Here is a 24,170-nt window from a genome sequence, read left to right as displayed (position 1 = left end):
AAAATTAGTATATTATGTCAAAGTATGTACAAATACTTTGTTTATCTTGGATATATAAGTATTAATTATTTTTGTTATAAATAAGTTATACAATTGGTGAGGTAAACATAAGAGGAAAAAAGACACTGTGTTCTTTATTCTCTCTCTTGGGAACTTATTATAATATACATATGTATATATATAATTTCTCATGGAAGAAATGATATACTGTAAAGTTATTTTAATATAATACTCTTATACAAGTGTATATATATATATTTTGTTGCACTTGTACAAGATGCTCATTCGTGTTCATTACGTAAACAATATGCTATTTCAATACTATAATACAGTACTATTATCAATGTACAGATCGCAGAATAATTTCCCATTATTTACTTGTTTTTCTGTGAAAGTTTATTCACAGATCACAAATTTCTTCAAACCTTTAATCTAGTGCAAACTCAGTATATTTCTTCATTGGTTAGTAATATCAATTACATTTTTGAGCTACCAATAGTTCAACTATTGTATGTAACCAATGTTGGAATTGCGTCAAGTTGCGTTTAACGTGTTACAACTTCATATATATTTAGAACTTGGGATTTGTAAGAAAAAAATTAACAAATTAGGCAAGATGAAAATGTTTGTATGTATTTGTGCGCAACAAATATTTGTCATTGTCTTAGTTACGTCCACATCAATGGAACAAAAATAAATAGAATATGAAACTATGGCGTGTAACATCGCGTTATACCGCCCATTCGGGAAACTTCGATAGATTAAATACGTATGTGCCCCATGTGGGGAATGTCGCCACGGTGATGATGAGCGTGACGATGCTAGGACCGATACCGGCGAACATAAAGTCCTTCGTTCTTATATGTCCCGCGGCACTGGCAATCGCGTTCGGTGGGGTACCGACTGGCAAGTGAAACGAAAATGAGCAGCAGAGAGACGCTGGTAGCATTAAATACAAAGGATGTATTTTTATCGCTACACACTGAAAAAAGAAAATATAAGCCTTAAAAATAGGTCTTGAAAAGTCTTAAAAATAGACTGAGGATAATGTTAGGATTAGTTGGTGCACATCTAGTCAGACAAAATGAAGACATATGTCGGGAAAGTACCCAAATCTTATCAAGTAAGAAAATTCGGAGATGTGCTGTCATCGCAATTCACTTCAAATCCACACTCACCATTTCCGCTAATACTGGCAATATGATGTTTGCTACAGCCACATTGGCAGTTAATTCCGTCACGGTCTCGGCGAATAAACAGACGATTACTAGTATCGCCACCACATTGATCTTCTGCAAACCCGACAAGGACTGACCAAGCATCTCTGACAGTCCTGATGAAGTGCTGCCAGCCGAAATAGCGAACCCACCACCCAACACCATTATCAAACTCCAATGCATTTTCTGATGTATTGTTTTCCAAGTTATAAGAGCAGGAGATGGTTGGGTAGGCCGTTTATGCGGATCCTTGTCGAACGCGTGCAAGAAATCTAACTTCGCCGGGAGAATGAAAAATACTATCGTTACAAACACGGCTGCCGTCGAATCCTTAACACTCCTGTAAATTTAAATGAAATATTTATCTGCACTTCGGAATTAGACGTGAGTCACGATATAATAGTTTTGTCAATCAGAAGTTTATAAAATTCCATTGGATACTCACAACTTCGTGATATAAGTAGGCCAACCGTCCATGAATCCGGGACTCCTAAAGAACCATAAAATGACCACAATGATGAACAAAATACCCACGGCGGACTCGTGCCATGTGATCAATCCGAGTTCCTTGTATTTCTTCTCGATAACAGCTGCTGTGACTCGCTCACCCTGTTTTCCAATATCGATGGCGCGAGCATCTTTGCTTTGTGGTCTAAAAAGGCCCATATACATCACTTGCAACCACAACCACGTGAAAAAGCCCATCAATAGCATGGGTGGCACCGCATAAAGCATCCAGGAAGCGAAGTTTATGCCGGGACTTTCAGGAAAGCGTCTGGAATCAAATGTAAAATTTTGTTTTTTCAGATGTTACTTTTTTTTTAAAGAGAGAGACTAGTTTAAAAAAGAATTAACTTTTATAAAAATTAGATATACTTCAAGTACAAGTTAATATTAAACTTATACTAGATGCAATGAAATTACAAAATTATATGTGTGTGTGTGTTTGTGTATGTAAATAAAATTACGTACTTCTCAAGAAAACCTTTTAACGTCAAATTGGTCCCAGACCCGACTATAGTACCGATACCACCGAGGCTAGACGCATAAGTTGCGACTAGATAGTACACCATGGTAGTGTGCGTCGGCTTTTTAGACCTAAGAAAATAATAAAGAAAATAATTTTAACATATGTTTTATTTAGGAATTAATATTTGAAAATTGGATATATCGGAGAATAAAAAAGAAAAAATAAAGGAAGAAAAAATTTGGAAAATTACGACAATTACTCACGTTTCACCGGACTCTACATTGTCTATATTTTCATTTGGAATGAACATGTTCCCAAGTCCTTGCTGAAAAGAACATAAAATTTTAAATTCTATACCATAATATTAAAAAAAAAAAAAAAAAATAGAAACTTACTGCTTCAAGTTCCATGAGGACAGTTTCCATTATAGGTATCATCATGGCCGTAGCGGCGGTGTTTGAAATCCACATTGAGATAAACATTGTTACAAAAAATAAGCCTAAAGTTAACCTGAGAGCAAAATTAACACGAGAGTGAATATAAGAAATGAAGCACGAGAACGAGAATAATTAAAAGTCAATCTCCTCTCTAATTTATATAAAGGAAAAACAAAATCTCATATTTCTCTGTGCTATCAAATGGCTTGTGATAAATGATGAAAATACCTCCGATGACTGCAGCCTATCGTCTTGATAATGAGCAATGCCACTCGCATGTGCAAACCGGAATTCTCGATTACCACCGCGATTACCAGACTCCCCAGGAACATCATCGTGGTATCGTTCATGTAACACAGACAAGTGTCGCTGGTGGACATGATGCCCATCAATGGATACAAAACCACCGGAATCAGGCCGGTGATAGGCAAAGGTAGAACTTCAGTCACCCAGAACATCGCCATCAACGCGACGACGTATAAACATTGCATAGCAAGAGGCTGTATGTAAACAGAGTACGATTAGATTGTTCGCGGATTTTTACATGCGACATTTTGTTAGATCGTCAGCTATATAAGAGGACATGAGATATCTACATTCTGATGTTCGATTATCAGCAACGGAGACAAAATCAGCGGCCATAACACCACGATAATGGATCGCCAGTAAATGGCTAGGAACCTCAACAACAATCTACAGAATCCCGGATTTCTGAAAGCAGAAGGAAATATTAAGATAAAGAAACGCGTTATATAAGTTGAAAGGGAGATTGATGTTCTTACTCTCTTTCCTCGGACTCCGCAATTTCCGGGTAGGGATCCGCTGCTGAAGCCATTGTCTCTCACTGAAATAAATTGGAACTAATTGAAACATCTATTCTAGTCCTTTAAAATATATCCAATGCCTCTCACATAGATATAATCATGCATAATGTATAATGTACATTTTCCAAAAATATGAGAATTTTTTAAATTAAAACTTTACACAATTCGAACTTAGAAATATTTTACTTCATAACTCTTCTGTCTTAACGCGAAATCTTCTCTCTCGTTTTCCTTATTTAATACAAATTTAAATCGATCTGTGGACTAATAAGCTGTTTTATTCTTAGTATTTCCTTTTCCGTCAATCACGAGCCCGTGACGTTGGCACAATCAATCCTGACACGCGTCAAACGACAAAAAGGTTCGATACAGACCGAAGACCTCGTTATTGTTCTCCTACGGCTTTCGTTCTTTTTGCATGTATGCATATGCAATGACGTCGTTTCCGTTTATGCGACTGTTATGCGCCCTCTTCGCGTACTGAACGTTGCACAACGTCGCTCTCTTTCTCACTCTCTTTGTCGCGTTAACCACATATGCACTTAATCGAGGTCTGACACGTCTATCCGGATTCTCTCATGGTCGTTTAACCCTGCGTCATTTACATCAATAACAATACGACCGAGCTCATTGTTCGGGGCGCGTGTTACGACTGTTTCATCATAACGTCGAGCGCACGCATTTCGTCGCACGCATAACGTCGAGCGCGTTTAGATATTATACTCTTGTACTATATGTGACTTTCAAGTATAAAAGTAAATATTCGCGCTCGCGACTTGATACGCGATCTTGCAGGAGCGTCGCGAGAAGAGATATGTTTACAAGTCGAAGAAAAAAGCATTTCCGAACTCGTCCGACTTTCGTACAAATATTTCTTCCATCGTTGCGATAAACTCAACGATGGTAGACTATATCCCTAAGCTTCGAACACTTGTTTTAAAAACAGCCTATATAAAAAGATTTCAAATACTTTTGCACAATGTCGCGTGATTTTTATCCGAAATCCATAAATTCCCGACAATTCTCGGTCGGTACTTCGAGCGCGCGATCGATAATACGCAGTGTTATCTCGTCGAACAATGAAAAATTAACGATCGATCAAGCTCAACAGCGCAACAGCGCAATAAATACCATTAACCGTAATTGCTAAATAACGATAGCCATTTTTATGTGCGCCTTTTACAAGCCACGTCCTGGAAAAGCGCAGGTGGCATCTTAATAGACCGCGAAAATCGTTGAGATAATCGGTATTAATTAAACGCGCCTCACAATAAACAAGACAGATAATTGAACATTAACACGTTATGTATGTTAATGCTATTAGTATAACCACTAACTATCGGATATCTCTATTATCCGAGTACCTAGATGGTTATACAATATATTCATCCGTTATTTATTAGCAAATTAATAACCTGAATATCGAATTATTTTTGTTCGCAAGTTACTCAAGTTACAGAAGACGTACACAGAGAGAACGATTTGGTTGAATCAAATAAACACTTCTTTGGAATAGTCCAAACGAATTTTTCGATTGATCGAACAAAATTTTGTTTGACGCAACAAAAATATTTATGATTTAGTTCCAAAGAAATATTTTATTGTGTCAACCAAATAGTTTGTTTGGACTATTCTAAAAAAACGTTTATTTGATTCAACAAATCGTTCTCTCTGTGTACGAACGCAAAATTAAAGCTACCTTCTCTTGGTTTGGGTAGACGTGTGTAAAGTCCTCAGGTTAATATATTCGAATAATAATCGAAAGATACGGGATATTCGGGTAAAATCCGAAAGACTTGAGTATCCGACCAGTCATAATTGGCAGCACTAATGTACCGTCCTTACCATCCTCTAGATCGATAGTCATTAAAAATTTTCGATCAGTCATATCCATTTGCAGCTATTTCCATTCCTCATGATTGTTAATTAATCCGAAAAGCGGAATGTATTCCGCGCTCATATTCGGAGTTCGTGTTCGAAATGATATTTTGACGTTTCGTATGCTTGAGTAAAGAGAGTTACTCGTTTACATCTGTCACATGCAATCAATTGTAAATTACTTATATTAATTTTATCTGTTGACACTGACAGAGTGGTCATCGAGTGTAATCGGTGCTATCACATTTCTGCGTATATAAAACCAATTTACGTATATAAAATGTAACCAACTGCATATAACGAATTAATTATATAGCCGATTAAACATGCTAACGAATATATACACGGCGAATTGCATTTATCTGTTATATCTTCGGTCATTCTTTCATCTTTATTTATTTTTTTATTTATCTCATTTATTTCACGTCTTTGGTAATTTTCAAACATGAGTTAAGCATTGAGGTAATCAGTGGAAATCAGCATGGCAGTCGTGTTAATCTTTGACTTGTTCTTTTAACAGCCTTCTTATTCTTCTGAGTGCACGTTATACGTAAGCACACAATAATCTTTTACTGACGCATACGAAACGTCAAGCTGTTACAATGTCACTTTTGCATTGAACACGTTCCCGTTTTCTAGATGAATCAACAGTCATGAGAAGCATGTAACTAGAGATGAATGCGGTTGGTCGAACATTTTTAATGATTACACTGAGAGAAGAATTTAGTAAATATTATCAAAATTTGGTTACTATTACTAAATGATAGACGTAAATATAGCGGGTCAAATCTATGGCAATACTTATTAATTAATTTAGTTCTGTAAAATAAATTATTTATTTGACAGAAGTAAAATTTATTTGCTTCCAGAATATATTTGGTAAATAAAACTTATTGAATAGTTGAGCAAAATAAGCGATTTTGTAATAGTTACAAAATTTTTTATAGGTTCAACCAACTATCTGTAATAATAGATATTGAAACGATGTAATAGCTGCAAATGAATGAATTTTTCGTTGTGCTGCAACAAAACATACTTATACTGGTAACAAAATAGAACTCGTACCTACTGAATTTTTTATTATATGGGATATAACGATTTCATAACAATTATCAAATATCTGTTCATAACTGTAATATATTTTATATTAAATATTTAACATTAAGTAACTATTACTAAATTATTTAATTGATGTTACTGTGAATGCAATTACGTCATACTCCCGATCTATTAAATATTTGGTAATTATTATCATATTTAGTATTAGTTACTAAGGATTCAATGAATTTCTGTAACTAAATACAGTTTGTTATAGTTACCAGTCTTTTCTCTCAGTGTATCGATCTAGTAAATGATAAGATAGTAATTATATAGCATAAGAGAGTCAACTCCGATGACCTTGATCTTGACATATGTTGTTAGGGGTCGCTGATTGGTCATTAAAAAGTTATGAACAAAAGAAATTTTTTAAATACGATGTAGTTTGATTTGTGTACATTAAAAAATAAGATAAATATAACAAATAGTACACGTATACTTCCCTATATTAAGGCTCCTGGCCCCTCGCGGCCATATTGGTTTTATGACGAGCGAGCGATCATTTAGGTAGAAGCGAGAAACGGCACGTCAAGAATTCTTGCGTGACATATCTAAGTAAAAAGATATTCTTGACAAACAGCACTCGAAATCACTTCAACAAACTTGTAAAAAGTTCCGAGTTCTCACCTTTTCCTTGGGCAATTCATACAAAGTCATAAAATAAGCAGTGAAATGAGGCCTGTCTACGCGAGAAAACGTGGTCAAACAACTGATCAAACGAGTGTAGAAAAGAGTGTGTCAAAAGAGAGTAAATTATGCTTCCACGTATTGTATATCACGAAAAGCCGAGAACTCGGAATATTTTACAGGTTCCCACAATATGTCTAATGTCACAAAAGTCCATTAGAGTAAATAATATAACCACATTTCGCAAGAAAAAATTTGGCTGTCAAGAGCAATATTATACTGCAGTATATGTCATTTTCTCACTCCATTGAGTTTATTGTTTTGCCGTATAATGGCACTGCACGTCATATGTCGGTCATAGGTTTCTTTCTGCACTATATGTCGCGTGTGGCGTGAGTCAAACAAACGGACATTCTTTTCTTGTATTATCACAAACAAGCTGACAAGCACGAGTTAGCGACAAACGCCACACTGACAATTCTTGCGTGCCATTTATAAATAAAAAGATATTTTTTGCAAACAGCACTTGAAATCGCTTAAGTGCATTCAATAAAAGTTCCGAGTTCTCACTTTTTGCGTGGACAAACAATGCAAAGCCGTAAAATAAGGCTTTGCATTGTTTGCCCACGGAAAAAATTAGAACTCGGAACTTCTTACAAGTGTACTTTAGCGATTTCAAATCATGTTTGTTATAAATATTTTTTATTTTATAAATAGCACGCAACATTTGCCAATGTGCCATTCATATGTGACTTGGGTCTGTCATCGCCTAAGGCATGGTGTACGATACATATTGTCAGTAACAATTTACCGTATCCGATCGTTGTAACCATACCCGATCATTGTAATAATCGACTATGATTAGCCAATTCTTACGATTTACTCCGTACATTGCAGATAAAACTTTTGACCTTGTCAATGGTAGGAGTAAAGTACGGACTGTAAGAAACTTCTTTTAGTCCGTACTTTACTTCCATTATAGACAAGCGGTAACAGATAGAATGATTATGGAATTTGTCTGTTGATTGACAATCACGTCGCCGTGTCAATATATCTTTGTTTACCATTAGCGAGCACTAACTTTTCTATACATTTCAACATGCTTGAAAACGCCGACGAAATACGTACGCGTGTACATGTACACAATAATAGAACAATAGCACTTATAATTTTAACAAAATTATTAATATAAAGATCTACAATTAATTATACATGATTATGAAAAAAAAAGTGTGAACAATAATGCATTAGTGATTGAGAGACTTACAACCAATTCTTACTTTCGCTGTCCAGTAAAGAAAACATAATTATTGCAATATTATTATTATTCTTCAGTTACATGTAATTATTATTCTTCAGTTACATGTCGCTGTTCAGTTTCAAAATTTGTTTCTAATTTATTACAAATTTTACACTCAACATCTTTATAAGGTAACCTTGAGCCTAATCTTAACATTTTGTTAATATGGACTTTATATTGTTATAATGTCTATCCCAATATTGCATTAAGGCTTCTGGCCTCTCGTATCATCTGTCTCTTTTTAATAATGTCAGAAGCGAGAAAATACAATACTACAAATACTACAAATTCTTGCGAAATACGTTAAAATAAAAATATATAAAGTAACACTTGCAATTATTGTCTCAGAAAATGTAAATTATCCATATTAAAAAATATTTAAAATACAAAATTGGGCAATATTTAAAATACAAACATTTCAAAGTGATGAAAATGTACTTTTTAATCGCTCTAATTCCATAAATTTTCACCAAATCTTCGTCTATAAAGTATGTATTCATAATTGTAACATAAAACTTGTCTCATGTGAGATATTCACATTTTATTCTTCACAGGTCAGTGAAAAAAATTCTTTTTGCACCTAAAAATCAATTGAGAATTCGTAACATATAACTGAATTTTTTTTAAATTCCATGTGCTATCTGGGAAAGTTGTAAGTTTCTTAGTTTCTTAGTTACCTATACGTTGTCCTAATTAAATTTTATCATATTAAGAATTTTGTTATATTTTTATTATATATGACGTTCAGAAAAACATTAGTACAATTATTATAAGTGCCCGCTGATACTTGGATTGGTACGAGTCATCCCAAGTTTCCATACATATTTCTTTCTAGGTAAGGCATCGCGCGAAAAGAAGAACGGGTGAGAGAATGAATCATGTATATATATATACAGGGTGGACCATTTTAATCCATCCAGTCAAATATGTCGAAAATCAAGCGAATTTTGTGTTAACTTTTTAGTACTTCATTTTCTTACATTTTCTTGAAGTACTAAAAAGTTAACACAAAATTCTGAAAAAATTCTCAGAGCTCTATGAGAACAAAATATACAATTTTTATCTCTTCATATTTTCCGCTAAAGTTGACAGAATTCAAGTAAAAAATTATTGAAACCAATAATCTTGTAGATATTTACGTAAATATCTTAGAAAATAGAGGTCGTATAAAAAATTTTTTCAAGCAAAAGTTATTTGCGTTTTTACGTTGAATAAAATGCCGTAATAAAAAATATGTATTTCTATTTAAAAAAGCAAAGTTGACCTTGTTCTGACCTTGGCGACGCCATCCTATGTCAAATAACTACTATTGTTGAATGCGTTTTTTTAAGCCTTACAACTTTTGTCTGAAACATTTTTCTCTCCCGTGCTTGGTTTTCGACATATTCGACTGGATGGATTAAAATGGTCCACCCTGTATATATGTGTATGTGTGTGCGCAAGCGAGAAGATCGCTGCTGGCTCGTGTCTGCTGCCGCGATTGTAGCTCGCCAGTAGTCAGACAAGGACAGATAGATATTCGCTGTCCGTCTTTGTTTAACTCATACCAGTCGTAGCATGGAACAGAACCTCATCGCATTTATCATGTAGTTGCTACACTGGATAAGGTTGTGATTCTCACCACAGCTAACTATGGCTCTGCGGTCGATTCGGAGTTTTCGGCTCCGGGGCCAGGAGCCTTAATTACCGATAAGATAGTCACTGAACAATTAACAGTCATGAGAAACGCGCAGGTAGAAATGAGTCGAAAAAGTACCATACATTTCCACATAAACGAACCGTTGATCCGAGCGACTGTAATAATAGCTCGAGCTTATTTAAAAATAAGAGAATTTTTTTTTGTTAAGTCTACTTGACATATTACAACATTACTAAGTAAATCTGCTTATCTAATAATTCTCATTTAAAAATCATAGCTGAGTGTTTGAGACTCTCCAGTGAGAGTCCTAGAGTACCACCCGCTACGATTATGCGATGAGCTTCTTATTTAACTACACGGAAAAAAAAGGTTTGGTTGAATTAACCAAATATCTGGTCGAATATGAACGACCCAGAAATTCCGATTGAAGTAACCTGAATTCCTGGTTTAAGTCAACCAAAAATCTTGTTAACTTAAATCTTGTTAACTTAGAATTCGGGTTACTTCAATCGGAATTTCTGGATCGTTCATATTTGATCAGATATTTGGTTAATTCAACCAAACTTTTTTTTTCGTGTAGGTCAGAAGGTTTCGTCCTTTTGAGCCTTCGCACTTTGTTTCTTTCATCCAACATTTGAAGTACAGATATGTTGTATGGTTACGAAACCTTTTGTCGCCGCAGACCTTATTTCCTCCACCACAGTGGTCATTTTGAGGTCTCTGTGAATGTTTTTATTGCGTACATACCATGGCGCGTTTATTATGTTTCTTAGCACTTTATTTTGAAATGTCTGGATAATTTTAATATTAGAGTTCTTTGCGCAGCCAAATAAGAGATTAAATGAGCGTTACATCTACAATTTTAAAAGGAACGACATATACTATCGATTTCCTGTTCATCGAGCGTGACATTTCGAAAAACCGTTGGAACGTTTTTCATAAATCAGCATATATTACGGTAAGAAACGTCTGCTATGCGATCAAATGGTCACAGACGTCTCATTGTCGCCTCATCGAGACATTTAATTACAATGTCACGTCCGATACAAAAAAAACGCGTGACATTATTCTACACTTCGAGAAAAACGTGGCGATAGCAGCTACAAAATAACTATCATACAAGTCTAGTAGTGTAGAATTATAATGTATATATAGTTGAACGAACTACTTCTGTAGTTGTTGTGACTAAAGCTTTAGTTGCAATGAATATAAAATAATTTATCAAATTATATACATTACTTCTGCATGCAAAACTCGTATGATCCTTTGTCACCTGTACAGTTGCCATGTCTTTTTTTAGAAGTGCAGTTGAAAGTTGCACTGAGCAATTCCCATGAGTTCTGTCGTGATTGATCCCGATAACAATCGCACTCACGAGTTTCCTTCAACCTATGTTTTCCTTAGCCTGTGTTCCCCTCTTTGGCCTGAGAAAATTCCCGTGTATTTTGATTCCAAAACTCGCTTCATCCGAGTTAGCCCGCGAATTCGAGAAAGAATGCAAGGGAAACGTGGAGCGGCCTGTAGGACTTTCGATGAAGTCTCCGAGATACAATCTCGGAGTCTGGTGTCTCGAGGATGATCCATACAACGGATGTTTCCAATGGAGTTTATCGACACGCACGCCCATTACGGCGACAAGAACTAAATCCGTATTATCCGTATAAAAGCAAACGAATACAGCGAGACGCTTCGCGAATCCATCGACGAAAATAGACCTCGCCGGCAGTTTAACGGCACGCTTCCGCACGCCATTATTAGGGAATCAGTTCGGAGAGACAGTGTGTCGAGATGATCACGCTCATATCACATAAGTTCACACGGCCTTGATGATCTTTTTGCCGATAATCGCCCTATAATGTTATTGCTAGTTTGATCGTTCGTGTAGGTGGCCGCGTGAGTGACGAATCATCCAACATTGTTAAATAACGTCAATATCGACGAATGTCGCAACCGAGCTATACGTGATTGTGACGTGTGCAGCCGAGAAAAGATGTATGTCGCGAGCGAAAGATCGCCGTAACAGAAACTTCCAAGTGTCTCCAAGAGAAGAATGCGACTCTTTCTCAGCTAACGGGCGTATGCGTGCTATCACCCGTTGCACTTATGACTGCATCTTTCGCTCAGCTCGAGATGCGAGTTAAATATAGAACGCAGGAAAAGACGATAAAAATTAAATCAGCGACAATTACAACCGGACGTTTGTTGCCGCCATTATATCGCATGTGCTTCTCGCAACGTTAGACTGTGCGTATTACAAAAATATCGTCGGAAGACGTTTCTGAAAGTTATATTTGTGCACGGACATACCACACTGGAAGTGTGAATTTCTGCGAGTGAATTTCGACGGGATATCTTTCGAATGGTTATTAATAAATTTGGCCAATTCCGCCAGAGAGTATCCTCCGTTGTCTAAAAAAAAAAGTTTCATTTGGAACACGTCGATTGCATACACAAAAAGAAAGAACAGTTTTGTTTTGAAGATATCTTTTATTTTTGGTATATAAATCTTCAAATTACATAGCGTTAAGCGAAGATAAGTGATTACTTGCATCAATATTTCATGTTATTCAGTAAAGAGAAATATATTCTTTTTCTGCTAAAAAATAATTTTTATTAACGAAAAGCACAAAATATTGAGTGGAAAATATAATGTCTTTAAATATCGGAAGAAGATATCATTATCATCAAAATAATGATATTGTATTTGTTGAGACTATTATAAAATATTTGAATAAAATCACACCGATATTGAAATTTATGATTTTAAAATTCTTCTAATAAAATTATACTTTGTTGCTTTTATATATATATATATATATATATATATATATATATATATATGAAATAATGATTGTTAATTTGAATATATCAGTTTTCAATGAGAGAATATTAATTTTCTTTCTCTATATATGAAATGCGCTTGTAAAAAATTCAAAAGATCGATATATGTTGTAGCAGTAACTGTACATAAAATTGTCCAAAAATAAATGAGGAGAACTGAAGGTATCTTAAATAAATAGTTATTGAGGAAAATTTGACGGAAGGAGATTCTGTCGGACCCTGTCAAGTCTGCGAGTGCATTGAGAATGTAACAAAGAAGCGCAAATGGAGCACGGCGGCGAAATCTTTCGACGTCATTAATGTGACATCGCAATCTGCTCCGCGATCGCGATAGATTTCACGAAGCACGATGCGTCTAGCGCGCGTGCAATTGAAACGCGAATTATCGCGTCCGATCGCCATTGTCGACTCGTCTCTTTGATGCATCCGCCGGCGATGCGCGCGATGCACCGTTACGCCGCGTGCAATGCGATGTAATGCAGTCTACGAGGACGGCGCGACGGCGTGCATCAATCTTTGTGCGCGATGTGGTCCAGGACTTAAATTCCTCCCCTCGATCTCGCACAGAATCAAATCGAAAGAGATTCAAAAAGTGGCCACATTAAAAATAGAAGACGAAGTATCTTGTAGAGACCTCGGTCTCGCCTGCTTCTTTCTTTTCTTCATTTCTTCTTCTTTTTTCGTACGGATATTCGAGTGTAATTCAACACCGCGCCGTTAGAAAAAGGATTGATAAGATAAGATGACGAAACGAATTAACAACAGTCAGTCAGAGCATATAACACATGGCTCGAAATGCAGATTTTCTGACAGTGAAAAAGTTAAAAGGGTAGTTTGATCAATTCGACGAGGTGGTAAATTTCAAAGTAAGATTTATAATATATGTTATATTTTACCATATTACATACATATTTTAATATGTACATATATATACACACTCACACATACATATATATACAATAATATCTTAAGATTATAAACCTGTGTAAAATTATTTTAAAAAATCCACTCAAAGACTAGAACGAAACGTGGTATTTCAAAAATTAGAAAGTAAAAATTTAATGGTAATATTCGAAATTCACATAAAAATATTGTTAAATCTCTAATTGCCTTGTTTTATCATGGCTTCCGCTTTCTCTCTTCTCCTCTTTTTCCGAAATGACGTTTGAAATTCAATTGTCAAGAGTTCAACGTAATATCGAATATATAAATAAAAAGTTTTGTTGATTCAATATTAAATATCTTTAAAATTTTAAAACGTATAATCAGTCTTTTTCGATTGCATTATCTACTCGATCTCAAATCATAGTACATAGTTATCACGTACCTCTTCACACGTGCTCTTCACTCTTTCGATCCACCCCCTTAATCACTACACTTCGGGCGACAATCTCTGCATGCATAAAATGCAGCAACTATGACGTTATAACGTGTGATAACACAATCGCTTGTACGAGACCAAACCAGCCGAGACGAAACGAAATAAAACGAGATGAGAAAGTCTAACGGTCACATCGTCACGTTCGACATAAACTTGGGAGCGTAATTCCCTGCAAATTCCGATAATACCTCATGCTACGTATCTGATAAAAGATCCCACGCGATTTTGCAATTTCGCTTAGCGTACACCCTGTCGATCCGATCAGACTCTCTCGGCTGTCGTGTCGCGTATTACAAGGAGCTTTTCGGTCCGCACTGTTCAATGCGTACTAACCGTCCAGGTCGAAAGCACGCGGAGTTAAGGCCTGCATTTCAGGCCTCACCCCTCCCTTCCGCGGGCGCATCCTCTTCTCTCCACTTCTTCTTTCCTTGTTTCTTTCTCCTCCTTCTCATATGGTTATGTCGCTTTCGAGGAACAAGCATCATGAAATGCTTAGATCATGGGCCTACTAGATTAAGCTCTTGTAAGATAGCTCACTTGTTGACGAGCGATATACACAAACTCTCACCGACGCTTCTGCACTTATTCTTCAATGAATAAACATATTAGCCGAAGCTGAAGGATATTCCTTCCAGCTTGGAAAACTGTTTTTTAGCGTGTCGGGTGACACGTTTTACAACGTATCGGAAGTATGTTTCATCGTGTCGTTGTTAAACGCGACCTGTCGTCATTCGCCTGGTCCTGGTTCTGGTTGCAAAAAATTCTACAACCTGATAATTAGTCACGACAGAGAACAAAATCATTTCGAGAATGCACAATAAGAACTGCTAATTGTTTCTAATAATCAGTAGTAATCGGAAACAGGAATCCTTGAAGATCTTGAACATACGGAAATATCCAACAAATCTCGAAACTTTCTCGAGTTCTTCAAAGCCAACCACCGCTCAAACATTAGAGCTTTCAAGACCAATTTTTGTCATTTCCAGAATGCACAAGAACTGCTAATCGTTTTTAATAATCAGTAGTAATCGGAAATAGAAATCCCTGAAGATCTTGAAGCTGCGGAAATGTCCAACAAATCTCAAAAGTTTCTCGAGTTCTTCAAAGCCAACCACCACTCAAATATTAGAGTTTTCAAGACCAATTTATGTTTCCGAGAAATACTCGAAAAACAGGATACACTTGTTTTTACGCCACGATGTCATTGGGACGTTTTGACAATCCCGCCTAACTGGCTGCGAGCAACAGACATGAGGAAATTACACCCGCCGATCCTTGAATCCCGTTACGAGGGTTCGTCGTTTAACATCCTCATATTAGTCGGTGCAGCCAGTACGCATACAGCCGGACTGCGTTTAAGAGAGCTGGATTCGCAGATCGCATGTCTGAGGGGGGCCTGAAATGTGCCGTAGCATCGAGGCGGCAACAAGAAAATCTACATTCCTTCGTGCCTTGGTAGCGAATGTGCTACTACCAAGAAGAAACTAACTTGTGTGCGCACAAAGGATGTTCTTAAAAGATTGTAATATACATTATTTAATTTGCTCTTTCATCGTTTCATCGGGATGATTATTTACACATAAATATTCATCAAGAGGAAAGCTGGGGGAAAATCGTGACGCAACAAACCGATGTGTCTCACTTTGACTTCCAGTATTAAATTCCTCTCCAAACGCACCGTATCAACGAGGTTTTGTTAATTAGGGCACGGTGCTGAGATGTGCGATGTTTTCGATCAGAAGATTGATTTAATTATGGCATCGTTAAACTCACTTAAGGAACATTAAAAAAGAAAAATAATCTTGCAGTTACATAGCGAAAATCATCTAAATACGAGAAATTAGCTAAGATTACTAGCAAATACTACAATATCGCTTATGTATTGGGGAAAAATCGATATAGATGAAAGAGAGAGACAGAATTTCTACCTAAACCATTTATAAAATTTGACGAGAAAAAGTCTCGTTGTGACACTCATCCAAATTAAAACTAGTCACGCTCTTACAAAAACTGATTAGATAAAATAAGTATAAGTATAAGTAGTAGATAAAATAAGCTATCCCAATAGACTGATGTACTACATAAACTTTACAACTTCAAGTATATTAAATCACACAATTCAGCAACGTCGAGTCTCTTATAACTCAGTTGCGCTCATTTTTATCATACAGAATGACAAAATAGAAATACGAAAAGAATGATGAAAATATTCCCCAAACAATTTACCCTGTTAAATATTGGGAGTGTGAATAAATTCTCGCCGTTTCACCATCAGATGGCGGTATAAAAATTTTGTGTGTATAATTCAAGATGATGACGCATCTATATTGAAGTTCTATAACCTATGTTTAAAATCAGTGCGTGTCTTTCCATTAACCTATAAAGAACATTTTCTTTTCGTAGCATAAAACATGTCAAATTTCGTGCCAAATAAACCGTTTTTGCGGGGAATTTTACTGCACTACTTTATTCAGAAGAAATCTGCAGCTGAAGCACACAGAATTCTTGTAGAAACCTATGGCGATCATGCTCTGTCGGAAAGAACATGCAGAGATTGGTTTAATCGATTTAAAAATGGTGATTTTGATGTTCAAGATAAAGAACACAGTGGTGCACCAAAAAAGTTTCAAGACGAAGAATTGGAAACATTACTTGCTGAAGATCCATGTCAGACGCAATCTGATGTTGCAAAATCATTAGGAGTTGATCGAACAACAGTTTCGAAACGTCTGACAGCATTAGGAATGATACAAAAGGAAGGATCTTGGGTGCCATACGAACTGAAGCCGAGAGACGTCGAACGGCGTCTTGTCACGTGTGAACAGCTGCTTCAACGACAAAAAAGGAAAGGTTTCTTACATCGCATTATGATTGTTGATGAAAAGTGGACATACTACAGTAATCCCAAGCGTAAAAAATCGTGGGTTAAGCCCGGCGAAGCAGTAGCATCAACGCCAAAGCGGAATATCCACGGTTCCAAGCTCATGCTCTGCATTTGGTGGGATCAGTTGGTAGTGTATTACGAGCTGCTCCAACCCATCATCTCCAACCAAACCATCACAGGAGATCTCTATCGACGACAATTGATGCGTTTGAGCCGAACATTGAAAGAAAAACGGCCGCAATATGAGCAAAGACACGATAAGGTTATTTTGCTGCATGATAACACTCGGCCGCATGTCGCGTCACCGGTCAAAATATACCTGGAAACGCTGAAATGGGAAGTCCTACCCCGTACTCTCCAGATATTGCGCCTTCTGATTACTATTTATTTCGATCGATGACTAACGGCCTGGCTGAGCAGCACTTCACTTCGTATGAAAAAACGAAAAAATGGATCGATTCGTGAATAGCCGCAAAAGAAGTGTCGTTTTTTCGACGTGGAATTCAAATGCTGCCAGAAAGATGGGAAAAAGTAGTCTCCAGCGATGGGCAATACTTTAATTGACTTTTTTTATTATTTTTTTTAAATAAAGGATTTATTTTCACAAAAAACGGCGAGAACTTATTCACACTCCCAATATAATATATGAAAATCTGAATGTAACTTTGCAAATCTGTTGCTGCACTAATGTAGCAAAAAACCTGACGTTCCAAAAAATTAACATTACTTTATGATGCAAATTTAATAATTAATTCAATACAGCATATATACTTACTCTCAATAAATGTAATCAAAAGAATCGTAAAGAATTTCAGTTGAAAAAATTGTAATAAAAAATTACAGATATTGCTAGATATTGCTGCTGCCGCAGATTCTATGTACCGCAGACAATTTTCTAGCAGTTACAAAATATAACGATAAATTTTAACTGTGCCACTTAGAATTCTACCTGGACCAGCGAAACTTTCTTTCTATTTTAGCGAAGGAACATGGAGAAATTGGATGTGGAAAATTTGCGATGCGGAAGATACACCGGTCGTATCTTTCGCGATTTATCGGTTTTAGCAAAAAACGACTTGCGTTCGGTATATCATTCGATCGAATCGCGCGACGACGCGCCGGAAACGTTCTCTATTCCTCTCCCTCATTACTCATTCCGCTCGCGCCGTCACGTTGTTTTGCGCTCGGGTGAAGTCGAACGTACGTTCCAAGTAAACCCGCACAATACATACGTCGATTCCATTGAACCGTGAAAAACGACACTCGAGTTGAATTAACAAAAATCCCATCAGACTAATAACGCAACGGCGATGTCGAGGACACGACTGACAGTGTAAATGCCGCGCGCGCGATATAATTGCGATATTACAAATGTAAATCGCGTTTATCCCTGATACTCAACACAGAGTATCGCGTAAATATCGTCCGTCAACGCCGACGACACTGTGCTGACCTGCGATTGTTGCGAAAATATTTCAGGAAATAATCGGTGGAGGAAGAAAAGTGCAGTTTCTTGCGATGTTTTGCGAGGTGTATTTATTTGTTTATCGCGAAATATGTAGCCTCCATTCTGCAATGACGTCGCAGTTCAATTTATCTCTGCGCTTTTTTCACGCGGCGACATGTGGTTAATATTATTGCATGTACATTCTTGACGATTTATGCATTTTTTCTCGACCGCGATAATCTCTTCTCGTTTTGCAATTAATGTTCCTTCCATCGCAGAAACAAGTCCGAGATGTATCATCGTCTTTTGCACGTGTAGATTTTGGAAATGTTATTTCCGTATGACATAGCACACACTTTATTCACGGTCAAACATAATTGACTCCTATTGTTTCGTCGTAACGTATTCTTTCATCGTTCACGACGAATACTTGATGTCGGCGTGATGACTGTTTAACACTAATTTATCTGTAGTGTTTTATCGCTCTATTTGAGTCGCTACTTATAATATAGAGACACGACGCAAAAAGAGAAAAGAGGCATGAAGAGAGTTCAACATATCGACTTAACATGTTTTTTTATTAACAAGACTCTATCCAGGTAACCTTTTCCCCGCCTTCTTTCTTTGTATCTCTACAAAGAAAAAACACATTATAATTTTTTTTCATACAAATTACTTTATTATTTTTATATAAATTTTACTTTTTTATTTATATGAAAATTTAAATATTATTTTTATATAAATTCTTTTCAAGTTTATTATGTTTCTAGTGCAGGAGTTAGTAAGATCTATCTTGTTAAGCAACATAGTAAATTTTATTAATACCATAGCAAATTTTATTGGAAACATAGTCAACTTCTTAATAGCACAATTTAGTTGTTAAAATATAAATAGCACATGTGAATAAAAGGGATAGTCCATTAGAATGTAACAGTCTATTCCTCGGTTACAAAATTCTAAAACAACTTTTGCTATAAAATACTGTTCATGTGTATATTTTTCTCTGAGATATACAGTAGAGCCGTGCCTATTTTGTATACCTAACAATCTTTTCGTGTAATTTTGTGATTGCGCGAAGGAAAAAAAAAGCGACCGTCTATGTGCCATCACGTCGATGCAGTAATACTACACATTAATGCATTAAATTAATCGTTACGTAATAGGCTCGTTACACGGACAAGTCGCACGAGTTTAAGGAAATCAACGAACGAGCGGTCTCTCCGCTACGTATCTCCGCAAAATAACGCTAATTCAAGTAAATGCCGGACAAGACAATACCAAGTCCTAATTGCAAAGCCATTATCATATCCCGCATTTGGCTTGTTTCGAGCAATTCGAGTGATTACGCGCTTCGTAAGCAAACCTACAGTGAGTATTATCGCAGGTTGATGGTTGTAAAATAACAAGCGATATGTGGATATTTCCTATAGCTGTCCCCTGTATATTTACCATCCGGTACTACCCGTACCGCAATTTAACTCACTCTAAAAGAATGGTCTTGCAGTGACAAATAGCGAAAATTATCTGGATACAAGAACTTAGTCAAAATGCCTAACAAACACTGCGATATCGCGTATGTTTTGCATTTAATCAATACAAATGACAGAGAATTCCTATCTGAACCATTTGTAAAATTTAGCAAGAAAATCTCTCTCTCTCTCTCTCTCTCTCTCTCTCTCTTTCTCTCTCTGTGGCGTCTAGATTGAGGCCAGTTACACTTTCTTATAAAAGTGACTGTGGTAAACAAAAAAGACTAGCGACGTGAAATAAATGGATGCACAATCCTTATAGTTATTTAAATTTGTTTACAGATATTACTAAAATTCTCTACTGCTATAAATTCTATCTGCCACAGACAATTTTCTAGCGGATACAAAAAACAGCCATAAATTTTAACTGTCATATTTAAAATTCTACCTGCATCAGCAAAACATTTTTTGAGCGCTTAATTTATTAACAATTTTATTTATCGGTACGTGTCCAATTGAATAAAGAGAAAAAAATAGCGAGAAACGATAAGAGATCTCGATGTAAAAGAGAGAAGCGCGGAAAAGAACGCAGTACGTATATTTCCGTGTATAATCGTCATTTTATCTTTTGTATTTCCGTTGTGCAATTTAGCTGCTTACGTCATTAGTTCGAGATGTCAAAATATTCCTTTAACGTAATTATTAAATTAAAGAATTCATACGAAAATAATCCATAATCTGTTCAATTGGTCGTTTTGAAATTAATTATACTGAGCACTTTTATTATTACCTAGACAGAGCAATATTAAAGTAATATCTTGATTGATCCTTCAGCTTAGCTTTAAATCCGACAACAGACTAGCGTGCAAATAAACGTCGATAATACGAGATAAGTCGCCGTAGCCACCGCGATGATCTTGAAATAGCCATAACTCCGGAAATTCAGCAATTGCCGTGCCATAACGTGCTACGTACGAGCAGGCGAAAGATTGAAGTTGAAAATTAAGATGAAAGTGTCAGTGCCCGAATGCACGTATCTAATCCTAGACATTTTTATCGTTTTGGTCTTTAAGTGGCGAATATTTAAACTTTCAACGTAAAATATATATGCTATACGTATATCGAATATATATATATATATATATATATATATATATATATATATATATTTTATAAATTAAAAGTTCCCTAGTCGAGTCACATTCAGTCTGCTTCAGTCCAATTTTAGAGCTTCAGCGATTCGACGAAATCTCCTGTCTGTTTCGCAATTATGTAATTGACACTTCTATGTCATCATCGTTTGCAATATCGCCGAAAAATTGCGACGTTTAAATTAGCCTTGTGCAGCTCGCGTGATGTTTACACTACTCGCGCATAATTCGGTCATGTAAGCCTCTCGTAATTACTGTGTAATTAAAGCAATTAATATGAGTACTCTAGTAATCAGTATCAAAATCACCGAAATCGCAATTCTTCCGACACACATCGAACTTCTCACAAGTTGTTTTCCCTCGTTCCTTCACCTCTGTAATAATTATGACACACGACTGGTCACGGGAAACCGCGTATAATCACCGATGAAATCAAGATGATCATTTCGTCCATTGTAACGTGTATTATGAACGCAAATGCGCGTTCGTTTTTTACGGAAAAAACGTTTCGCATACTTTACATATCATCTTCCATTGCAGCATGCGTTTCTCGGAGAACAAGCACGTTTACGTAATCAGAACAGAGCGAATTAATTGATCTGTTAAATACATTTGAATGCAACGCGTGTCAGGTCGTTTGACCCGCGCGAATTCGCCGCGATGTAACATTCGCATACGGCTATTACGCATCTCTAAGGACTTTTATGCAAGGAACTGCCGTAAACGCAGACATAAAGTTAAGCAGAACCGATCGGGATATTACTTTAAAATTGTTTTATCCAGATGATAATAAAAATGACTGTGTAATCAGGATTCAGAGCGACTAATCACACAGAGAGAATATCATACATTATTTTCGTATAAATTTTTCTTAGTTTTTTACTATATTCCTAGTGGTGTTAGAATAGACTGCCAGTAAAGTCTGTCTTACTGAGGAACTGATTAAATTTCGCTGGAAACGTATAAAATTGTTGATAATACATTTTCTTTCTCAAAATACAAATAGCACATTAATAAATGTGCTACTTATATTTTATTAAATCAATTTATTAGATTAATTCTTTGATTCAGCACATTTCAATTCCTAAAATATAAATAGCACATATGAAATACAAAGATAGACAATTGCTGTAGAGAATGTTGATCTCGTCTATCATTAAAAAATTTTATAGTAATGTTTACTGTAATAAAATTGTTGTGATGGAATTTCAACCGGTCGAATCTTAGTTACGCTTGCTCACAAATTTATCACAACTATATTTACTTCATCTAATTAAACCAATTAATTCTTCAGCTTAATTTTTCTAAGGTTACACTACAAAAACTGATGTATTAAATTTAACCTATTTCATGTGTCCCAAATCATCCACTCACATTTATGTGTAAATTTAACACAAAACAAATGTGTTAAAAAGTAACACACGGAAGTAATATGGAAAAAATTAACACTTAATACCGTTTAACACTTAAATATCGTTAAGAATCACAAGTTGTCTTAAATTGACATATTTAATATGTCAGACATAGATTATGTCAATTAAACATTTTCATTTCATCAAAACCATAGATTAATACTTCTTTAAAATGTTAAAGTAACGTTTTATTTTAGTTAATTTAACATTATATATATGTCAATTTAACACAAACTGTGACGGTATTTAAATGTTAAATTCTTGTGTTAATTTTTTATATATTATGTGTCTTACTTTTTATCACATTTGTTTTGTGTTAAATTTACACATAAATGGATGATTTGAGACTTGAAATATTAAATTTAACACATCAGTTTTACAGTGTATTTTTACGGCAAGTTTTACACGCAAAGATCCCGAGCGCATGAGTGAATACTGAGGATACGGGCGGGATCCCATTTTCGCTCATCTAATTCGTTCCGCTTTATTTATTTACACTTAGCTCGCGATTGACGCACTTTCGACGATGGCCGAGCGACGGGCAACTTATCGTTCTCGCTTACGATCGATGATCCGTCAAGTGACAGATAAAGCTCCGTCGCAGCCGCGCGTACTCTCGCTTATCATAATCTAAAACTGTACTTACGATCTCGCTGATACATAACGATGAGTAGGCTCGCCAATACGGGACAGCCGTGACACGGGATCTGTTGCTTTTCGATTTGATAGTTCGCACATGGCGCGCGTCATCGGTGCCACACGGCATGATCGATCATCTGTTTTCACTGACACACAGGCACAGTCATCGATCAATGGCGCGCGCTATCGTTCGTGCATTTGTCACTCCGAATTTGTCACGGATTGAAAATCAAAAAAGGAGAGCCCAGCGCACGATAATTATTAATAGTTCGCTTATTTTCTCCTTCAAATCTCGCGCTCGGCTCCACGTGATACTTAAACGAATGGCACGCAGAAAAAAGTAAGCAGTAAAAAAAATTTGATGAATAACAACCGATAATTTTGGACCATGAAGAGAATTATCGGCTGTGGTTGATCGATTTGCTTAGCGCTGAGATTTTACTGCTTACGTTTCTGTGTGCGCCACACGCTTTATAAAGCGGATTTATGTAGACATTTGTTTTTCAACGTCTACTCCGCTCTCTCTCTTTCTCGCCAATTCTCCACGTCGTCTTCGGGAATATTTCCGGCGGTTGCGGAAAAACCGCGCTCTTCGCGCGCATTATCGTTATTTAGCGCACATCATAATTGTTACATAATTTGGTATCGTCGTCGGCATCGTCGGCATTGTTACGCCGTTTTCTCGCGGAGATCTCTTCGCGGAGATTTAACGCGCGCGTTCACCAGCTCGACGTGAAATTCACTGGGATGCGGAAATCAACGATCGACGATGAGGTGCGCGAGTCGCGCACCTGTGGTTCGTGAACCTCGGTCAATATCAGTACTTGGGTAATCGCAGCCACAATGTCGCACGATCGCGGGGCTTAACATTGAACTGACGTTGTTTCGTCACGTCCACGCGTGGCGGAATACGAACGACCAAATTGGACCCGGTTCAATTTTAACCCGAAGGTTAC

At 36.4% G+C, this 24,170-nt stretch overlaps 2 protein-coding genes across 5 annotated transcripts in view; one reads left to right on the top strand and one right to left on the bottom strand.

The window, feature by feature from the left end:
- LOC116846571 (GPI transamidase component PIG-S) overlaps positions 1-24,170 on the top strand; it is a 30,688-nt gene that overhangs the window by 1,023 nt on the left and 5,495 nt on the right. The window lies entirely within an intron of this gene.
- Positions 109-24,072, bottom strand: LOC116846570 (protein I'm not dead yet). 4 transcript variants are annotated; one of them, XM_032820555.1, is made up of 11 exons: positions 23,664-24,072; positions 23,222-23,528; positions 3,407-3,468; positions 3,221-3,335; positions 2,853-3,124; positions 2,583-2,697; positions 2,451-2,512; positions 2,190-2,315; positions 1,663-1,992; positions 1,179-1,557; positions 731-982 (listed from the first exon to the last, which is right to left on the bottom strand). In XM_032820555.1, the coding sequence occupies exons 3-11, from the start codon at positions 3,457-3,459 to the stop codon at positions 731-733; spliced, it is 1,704 nt and encodes a 567-aa protein (XP_032676446.1). In that variant the 5' UTR covers positions 3,460-3,468; positions 23,222-23,528; positions 23,664-24,072. The 4 variants fall into 4 exon arrangements, with proteins under 4 accessions (XP_032676447.1, XP_032676446.1, XP_032676444.1 ...); XM_032820556.1 differs by lacking the exons at positions 23,222-23,528; positions 23,664-24,072 and adding an exon at positions 3,635-4,996 and having other exon boundaries at positions 109-982; XM_032820553.1 differs by lacking the exons at positions 23,222-23,528; positions 23,664-24,072 and adding an exon at positions 14,159-14,559.

Source organism: Odontomachus brunneus, unplaced genomic scaffold (assembly GCF_010583005.1).
Source record: "Odontomachus brunneus isolate Ranch 3 - 2012 unplaced genomic scaffold, Obru_v1 Obru_scaffold_066, whole genome shotgun sequence".
In the NCBI taxonomy this organism is placed as follows: domain Eukaryota; kingdom Metazoa; phylum Arthropoda; class Insecta; order Hymenoptera; family Formicidae; genus Odontomachus; species Odontomachus brunneus.
The sequence above is the reverse complement of the archived record's forward strand: the minus strand, read 5'-3'. Positions and strand labels throughout refer to the sequence as shown.

What these genes read in the sequence shown, in the direction of transcription:
- LOC116846570 (XM_032820555.1), bottom strand. Translation starts at nt 3,459, where the DNA reads ATGGCTTCAGCAGCGGATCCCTACCCGGAAATTGCGGAGTCCGAGGAA. An exon ending in ATAGGCTGCAGTCATCGGAG is followed by an intron (nt 2,698 to 2,852) that starts GTATTTTCATCA and finishes TTTTGCTCTCAG; the next exon opens with GTTAACTTTAGGCTTATTTT. An exon ending in AATGTAGAGTCCGGTGAAAC is followed by an intron (nt 2,316 to 2,450) that starts GTGAGTAATTGT and finishes TTATTTTCTTAG; the next exon opens with GTCTAAAAAGCCGACGCACA.